An 8,954-nucleotide genomic window follows, 5' to 3' on the forward strand; every position below is an offset into this window, starting at 1 on the left:
AGATTACATGCTTTCTGAAGCAGACAGACACACGCTGGGCTAGACACAGGGAGGGACAGTGCATTGGGGGTCCTATTCATTTTCACATAATGAGAAACGAATCGAAACCCATTTTGATTAATAGTCGAAGAGAATGGGATCAACAATGAGCGAGCTGCTGTGTTTTACGGTTTCCTCTAATGTCTCCTTTGATTTGAAGGAACAAAAGATGTTTGTACGGTTTGTGTTCTCTGAGGTCAGGGTTATATGGCATTACATGTGTGCCAATAAAATCCTAAACCTTTGCATGATAGAATTTGGCACAGATGTATTTCCATAGGGACGTGTTGTTGTAGACTCATTAGTCACTATTTGGAAACATACAAATAAAAAAAGAGTAACAAGAACAGGAATACAGTAAATGTTTAGTCCACAAGAAGGCAGCAAATCAACAAGCTATAAGCATACTGGCCAGGCAATCACAAAGCAAAAGTGAATATATTCTGTTACGTCATGATAGACGCAGCTTTTTGTTGATATTGACAACACACACAACATGATAAAGTAGCAGGAGTGTTGCTTAAAAAATGACATGTCATAAAAATACGTAAATGATTTCAAACCTGCATGCTAAATGACTCTAACCCTGCTCCCCCCCCACCCTGCCAAAACCCAAACGCCAAACCCCTGTTCTCCCTCCGTGGTCTGCTCCACCCTGGTTGGCAGGAGCAGCAGAGCCCTGGATTACGCCATGCTGCAGGGGGAGCTGGAGGCACTGTGGTCTCCTCTGCACAGTGTGTCCTCTCTGCACCAACTGGGCAGGTCAGTGCTAGGCAGCCAGCTAATCACCATTAGGTGGCAGGCTTACGCTTGCACTGGATTGGATGCTGCCCCAATCAATCAGTCACCCCTCCCCCTGCCCCCCAGGTCTTGCCCACCTCTTCGGTTACCCATGCCACGTGAGTGCCAACGCCACGCCAACGTCATGCCACCCACCACACCCGCCTTTTCCTCCAAACTAATTTGCTTCCCCCACTGCCCCCTCTGCCCTCACACGAAGTACCCCCCCCCACAAAAAAAAGAATGGAGTGCCAATGCCCAGCTTGGCGCCTTCCATGCCAGGGATCCCCGTCTGTACAGTCATGACAACAAAAAAAAGATATTGCTCAATTGCTCAGAGAAATATGATTAAAAATGATTGGATCTCCTGTTTTCAATACTCCGGCACCATCCTCTTGCTAGGATAATGACACTGAGTCTTTTTCTCAAATGTTTTATGAGATTGGAGAACACATTGGGAGGGATCTTCAACCCCTCATCCATACAGAATCTTACCAGATCCTTGATCATCTGTGCTTATGGACTGCCCACTTCAATTCAAACACAGGTTTTCAATAGGGTTCAAGTCCGGGTACTGAGATGGCCATTGCAAATAGTTTATTTTGTGGTCAAATAATTTATGAATTTCTTTCTTTCTTGTTATCCTCACAAAAGGAGGGTGCCGGAGTATTGAAAACCGGGGTGCCAATAATTTTGACCCCTATCCTTTTTCATTTCACAAAATTAGTATTTTAACAATTAAAATGTCCTTGTGAAGCTTGCATTCAATTGCCACTCCCTGTTGCACAACACGCTTCCATTCCCCCTGTTACAAGGGGATTTATGGCTGATTTAAGATTAAATCATCAACCTTGTTACTGTCAACCCTGTTACGGTCAACCCTGTTACTTTATTTGGCAGTTAACAGGCACTTAATATAGTATTTTTATTATTAAACCTCCTGAGATGGGAAAACTATTTTTTTAATGAAATTAAACATGTGCTCTTTATGACAGAATATTAAAATTAGGTGAAATCCCCCTCAAAATGTGATCAACTTGAATTGGTGGAACGACCCACTTCTTAAACAAAATCTCTTTCTCTGAGCAATTGTATTAGTATAAAATAATAGAATTATCCCATTTATTTAGCATACAATTTCGGTCATGACTGTACAGTTGAAATCGGAAGTTTACATACACCTTAGCCAAATACATTTAAACTCAGTTTTTCACAATTCCTGACATTAAATCCTGGTAAAAAGTCCCTATTTTAGGTCAGTTAGGATCACCACATTATTTTAAGAATGTGAAATGTCAGAATAATAATAGAAAGAATTATTTATTTCAGCTTTTATTTCTTTCATCACATACCCAGTGGGACAGAAGTTTACATACACTCAATTAGTATTTGGTAGCATTGCCTTTAAATTGTTTAACATGTGTCAAACGTTTCAGGTAGCATTCCACAAGCTTCCCACAATAAGTTGGGTGAATTTTGGCCCATTCCTTCTGACAGAGCTGGTGTAACTGAGTCAGGTTTGTAGGCCTCCTTGCTCGCACACGCTTTTCCAGTTCAGCTCACAAATTTTCTATAGGATTGAGGTCAGAGCTTTGTGATGGCCACTCCAATACCTTGACTTTGTTGTCCTTAAGCCATTTTGCCACAACTTTGTAAGTATGCTTGGGGTCATTGTCCATTTGGAAGACCCATTTGCGACCAGGCTTTAACTTCCTGACTGATGTCTTGAGATGTTGCTTCAATATATCCACATAATTTTCCTCCCTCATGATGCCATCTATTTTGTGAAGTGCACCAGTCCCTCCTGCAGCAAAACACCCCCACAACATGATGCTGCCACCCCCATGCTACACGGTTGGGATGGTGTTCTTTGGCTTGCAAGACTCCCCCTTTTTCCTCCAAACATAACGATGGTCATTATGGCCAAGCAGTTCTATTTTTGTTTCATCAGACCAGAGGACATTTCTCTAAAAAGTACAATCTTTGTCCCCATGTGCAGTTGCAAACCGTAGTCTGGATTTTTTATGGCGGTTTTGGAGCAGTGGCTTCTTCCTTGCTGAGCGGCCTTTCAGGTTATGTCGATATAGGACTCGTTTTACTGTGGATATAAATACTTTTGTACCTGTTTCTTCCAGCATCTTAACAAGGTCCTTTGCTGTTGTTCTGGGATTGATTTGCACTTTTCGCACCAAAGTACGTTTATCTCTAGGAGACAGAACGCGTCTCCTTCCTGAGCGGTATGACAGCTGCGTGGTCCCATGGCATTTATACTTGCATACTATTGTTTGTACAGATGAGCGTGGTACCTTCAGGCATTTGGAAATTGCTCCCAAGGATGAACCAGTCTTGTGGTGGTCTACAATTTTTTTTCCTGAGGTCTTGGCTGATTTCTTTAGATTTTCCCATGATGTCAAGCAAAGAGGCACTGAGTTTGAAGGTAGACCTTGAAATACATCCAAAAGTACACCTCCAATTGACTCAAATGATGTCAATTAGCCTATCAGAAGCTTCTAAAGCCATTACATAATTTTATGGAATTTTCCAAGCTGTTTAAAAGGCACAGTTAACTTAGTGTATGTAAACTTCTGACCCACTGGAATTGTGATAGAGTGAATTATAAGTGAAATAATCTGTCTGTAAACTATTTTGGGAAAAATGACTTGTGTCATGCACAAAGTAGATGTCCATACCTGACTTGCCAAAACTATAGTTTGTTAACAAGAAATTTGTGGAGTGGTTGAAAAATGAGTTTGAATGACTCCAACCTAAGTGTATGTAAACTTCCGACTTCAACTGTATGTACGGAAAGATCATCACAATCACTTGAAAAGTGCAATGTCATGTCGCTATCACTGTGGGCCAGCAAAGACAAATAAATACTAGGTTCTCTTTTGGTAATCACATTCTTTGATATTGGCACCCTGATGCGTGGAATAAGACTTTACATATGCTTGACTTGTGTATCATTGGCTTTGCAGTGTTTGAGGGCTACAGTATATGGGTTATATTATTGTAATGAGATGAGATGGGAGAAACATTATTCACAGGTGTCATGATAGGGGCAATGATGCTGACAGGTAATGAAAATGATAATGAATGGAACCAGGGATGAGAAGCGACCTAAACTGAATTTCTCTTCCTTTCATCTCCTGTCTGCCCCTCCCCTCTACTTCTCTCTTTTCTTTCCTTCGTAATCCCTTTTCCCACTCCTCTCGGCACTTCTTCCATTCTTTGCTCATTCTCTCCTCTCCTTCCCTTCTCTCTGATATCATCCCTGTCTTCTCACGTCAACTCTCCCATCCTCTCCTCTCTTCCCCTCCTCCTCCTCCTGTCCTCTTCAGCTGTCTTCCCTCTCTGAGAGAGCTGTCCACCAACCGTAGCCTGGACAACCTGGACTGTCTGGGGGGTCCGGTGGGGGGCTCCCTGTTCCCCCGCTGGGATGATGAGGACTTCAGCCAGGGTGGCGGCTGCAGCACCCTGGGCAGGAGCAGCTGCATTGGCCAGGTCAGAGGTCACCTGTGATGGGGGTGGAGGGGGGGGGGGGGCATCTTTGGGGTCATACAACTGGCGTGGGTCTTGAGCTTATCTCAGCATTAGACTCTCTTTTTATTTTCTTCTTTCCGATCCCCTGTCGTACTTTGAATTATTTTTGTGACAGAATAGTTGGGATGTACAGAGAAAGGGAGTTAGATGCAGGAAGGCGCAGATGGGAGGGTGGCTGAGAATTACCTCTACACCAGACTCCGGCACATTTAATTGGACACATTTTGATTTTGGAGTGAAGTATAACATTAGCTCTCCAATTCTCCACCTCAGTTGATTCTGTTCTAATGAGGTAGAAGAGAGCATTTATACACCTCTCAAAAATCACCTAGCGCATTCCACTCATTCCACCTGCAAATCACTCAAGTCATTTTCAAGAGGCCCCTCTTTTGCCTCGAAATGAGAGTTTGCCTTGTCAAATGGGCAATTACTCTGATAACAGCCTTCAGTGACATGACTGCAATATAATATAATTTTCCTATTGAAAAAAAACCTCAATTTTCATTATGTCTCTCATATTAATGTTCTGAGCCATAAAAGCTAATTCCTCCATTTACACAGAAAGATCCATTATCCTTCTAGGTCATCATGGTTATGAAGAATGATTCTGGATCCTCTTTCATCTTTTACAAAAGGCCTGTCAAACTAGGCTTTAAAATCCATTAGTATTAAGCATTTTGACCCCATCTTGGGAATTTACAACGTTTTATGAATTCAGGAAAATCAGTGTGGATTTAGGCCTTACATGTAAATTACTAATCTTCAGAGCTGCAAGGTACAGAACGCCTTTCTGTGAGTTGACTGTATATCAACCAAAAACAGCAGAATAACATTCAATTAATATGACACATTGTGCTGTTATTATAAAGGGGGCTGCACAGTACAAACATGACGATGACCCTGGGAGTTGGCAAGACAGCGCTAAACAGATCGGGGATCAGGCTATAGATCTCGTGCGCTCACTCATCTCATGCCCTCGCTCTTTCTCTCACTTTCTCTCTTTTTATCTGTCACTCTCTCTCTCTCTCTCTCTTTCTGAGCTGTCGTTACTCCTCGCTCATTGATTTACTGAAGCATGTGACAGAGCCAACTGCATAAGTGACAACTCAAACACCATACTCATCACGTCCCTGTCACTCCAACACTGTGTTAGGCTCGCCTCTTAGAAAGATTGTTCATGTCCCTCAGTCAAATCTCAAGAGTCCTTCATTTGCACTGCTGCTCCTTTAATCTGGTTTCGAACCAATTTAATGTAAGTCAATCAAATGACTACGTTTTTATGAGAAGTTAGGCATCTTTGATTAATACTTACAAAGTGATACTGAAAGTAATTGGCAGTTGTTTGCATGGTTGTTAGCTTTACTTAGCTTCTTAACTGCCTTAGACTTTGACAAGTTGCTATGAGGAGTTGATTCAGGAGAAAGTGTTACTGCTGCACTTTCCTGACCCCTCACCCAGCCTTAATACTGCATTTTATTGCATCCCATCCAAATGTGTCACACCGATAAATCTACGATAATCGAGAATTTCAATTAGTATTTCTCTACCGCTGGCCATGCTTTCCACCTGGCTACCTCTACTGCGGCCAACAGCTCTGCACCCCCCGCAGCAACATGCCAAAGCCCCCCCCCGCTTCTCCTTCACCCAAATCCAGACAGCTGATGTTCTGAAAGAGCTGCAAAATCTGGATCCCTACAAATCAGATGGGCTTGACAATCTGGACCCTCTCTTTCTAAAATTATCCGCCAAAATTGATGCAACCCCTATTACTAGCCTGTTCAACCTCTCTTTCGTATCGTCTGATATCCCCAAAGATTGGAAAGCTGCCGCGGTCATCCCCCTCTTCCAAGTGGGAGACACTCTAGACCCAAACTGTTACAGACCTATATCCATCCTGCCCTGCCTTTCGAAAGTCTTCGAAAGCCAAGTGAACAAACAGATCACTGACCATTTCGAATCCCACCGTACCTTCTCCACTAGGCAATCTGGTTTCCGAGCTGCTCATGGGTGCACCTCAGCCACGCTCAAGGTCCCAAACGATATCATAACTACCATCGATAAAAGACAGTACTGTGCAGCAGTCTTCATCGACCTGGCCAAGGCTTTCGACTCTGTTAATCACCGTATTCTTATCGGCAGACTCAACAGCCTTGGTTTCTCTAATGACTGCCTCGCCTGGTTCACCAACTACTTCTCAGATAGAGTTCAGTGTGTCAAATCGGAGGGCCTGTTGTCCGGACCTCTGGCAGTCTCTAAGGGGGTGCCACAGGGTTCAATTCTCGGGCCGACTCTTTTCTCTGTATATATCAATGATGTCGCTCTTGCTGCTGGTGATTCTCTGATCCACCTCTACGCAGACGACAACATTCTGTATACATCTGGCCCTTCTTTGGACACTGTGTTAACAAACCTCCAAACAAGCTTCAATGCCATACAACACTCCTTCCGTGGCCTCCAACTGCTTTTAAATGCTAGTAAAACTAAATGCATGCTCTTCAACCGATTGCTGCCCGCACCTGCCCGCCCGTCCAGCATCACTACTCTAGACGGTTCTGACTTAGAATATGTGGCAACTACATATACCTAGGTGTCTGGCTAGACTGTAAACTCTCCTTTCAGACTCACATTAAGCATCTCCAATCCAAAATTAAATCTAGAATCAGCTTCCTATTTCGCAACAAAGACTCCTTCCCTCATGCTGCCAAACACACCCTCGGTAAAACTGACTATCCTACCGATCCTTGACTTCGGCGACGTCATTTACAAAATAGCCTCCAACACTACTCAGCAAACTGGATGTAGTCTATCACAGTGACATCCGTTTTGTCACCAAAGCCCCATATACTACCCACCACTGCGACCTATATGCTCTCGTTGGCTGGCCCTCGCTACATATTCGTCGCCAAACCCACTGGCTTCAGGTCATCTATAAGTCTTTGCTAGGTAAAGCCCCGCCTTATCTCAGCTCACTGGTCACCATAGCAACACCCACCCGTAGCACGCGCTCCAGCAGGTATATTTCACTGGTCATCCCCAAAACCAACACTTCCTTTGGCCGTCTTTCCTTCCAGTTCTCTGCTGCCAATGGAACGAATGCAAAAATCACTGAAGTTGGAGACTTATATCTCCCTCTCTAACTTTAAGCATCAGCTGTCAGAGCAGCTTACCGATCACTGTACCTGTACACAGACAATCTGTAAATTGCACACCCAACTACCTCATCCCCATATTGTTATTTATCTTCTTGCTCTTTTGCACCCCAGTATCTCTACTTGCACATCATCATCTGCACATCTATCCCTCCAGTGTTAATGCTAAATTGTAATTATTTCGCCTCTATGGCCTATTTATTGCCTTACCTCCCTACTCTTCTACATTTGCACACACTGTACATAGATTTTTCTATTTGTTTATGTGTAACTATGTGTTGTTGTTTTTGTCACACTGCTTTGCTTTATCTTGGCCAGGTGGCAATTATAAATGAAAACTTGTTCTCAACTGGCCTACCTGGTTAAATAAAGGTGAAACTAAATAAATAAATAAAAACTGGAATTAGCTCACTCCTCTAACAGACGCAGTCAGCTGTGCTCTCAATGGCAGACCTGGTTCATATGGTATTTGATTTCATTCAAAACACTGAGTGTTTCCGTGAGAGTGCTTGAAGTATTACATGGGTGGTGTTGGCACTTTTGGGACTATTCCATTGGTTCCAATTTGCTAGGTAACCTGAAAAAGGTACAGGAAACGTATTTGAAAAATGCAAATACTATTAGAACCCAGGTTTAATCCATGGATCTCTAACAACCATGCCTCTCTGGTCCCGAGACAAACCATGCCTTTCTTTCACTGTCCGGAGAACTAGCTAGCAGCAGGAGCCATGCAACGCTGTCCCTCTCTCTCTAACTCTGCCACCCATGCCAAGATGCCAACCTATGCCACCCATGCCAACCTGTCTTTCTCCTTCCAGCTACGAGACCTGGAGATGTTGAGCCAACGCTACGAGGATAGCTGCCCCGAGTCGTCGTTCCGAGATTCCCACACACTCTCACGCTCCCATTCCCAGGCAGTGGAGCCTCAAGATCTACCCATGCCCACGTGCTTCCGATCTCGTAGCCATAGCTACCTGCGGGCCATCCAGGCCGGATGCTCGCAGGATGACGACACTGCTTCTGTGGACTCGGATTCGCCGCCGCCAACCGCCACTACTGTTCGTACCTACAGCACCAGCACTGGTGAGTAGGCCTACCTTAGAGGCTGATCACTTTTACCTGCTAATGGTTGAGGTTATCATTATAGAGAGAATAAGCTTTCTACTGCCAGACTACTCGCCACTCTGAACACCAACCTGGTCTCAGAGCATTTTGTATTATTCTGTACGTAAATCTGGGACACTCATTTATGATATATTACGTTTCGTATGGTATGTATTAATTTGTGGACATCCATCACCCATTTCGTATTATACAGTATGTTACGAATTACTATTCGTATTATATGTTACGAAATTGCCAAATGTATGACATGCTATGAATTCTAGCTAGGTGGATAGGTGGTTAATAGTTATCTGGCTAACGTTAGCTAGGCTAGGTTAA

General features: G+C 43.6%; 1 protein-coding gene across 2 annotated transcripts in view; it reads left to right on the top strand.

The window, feature by feature from the left end:
- The window catches only part of dlgap4b (discs, large (Drosophila) homolog-associated protein 4b), a 212,403-nt gene that overhangs the window by 171,816 nt on the left and 31,633 nt on the right, over positions 1–8,954 (top strand). Inside the window, exons 6-8 of one of the 2 annotated variants that reach the window (XM_014132097.2) lie at positions 706–801; positions 4,161–4,323; positions 8,330–8,594. In XM_014132097.2, the coding sequence (XP_013987572.1) occupies positions 706–801; positions 4,161–4,323; positions 8,330–8,594 (524 nt within the window). The remainder of the gene's footprint in view (positions 1–705; positions 802–4,160; positions 4,324–8,329; positions 8,595–8,954) is intronic. The other variant, XM_045691438.1, reaches the window with a different exon arrangement.

This window comes from Salmo salar, chromosome ssa12 (genome assembly GCF_905237065.1).
Source record: "Salmo salar chromosome ssa12, Ssal_v3.1, whole genome shotgun sequence".
Lineage (NCBI taxonomy): Eukaryota > Metazoa > Chordata > Actinopteri > Salmoniformes > Salmonidae > Salmo > Salmo salar.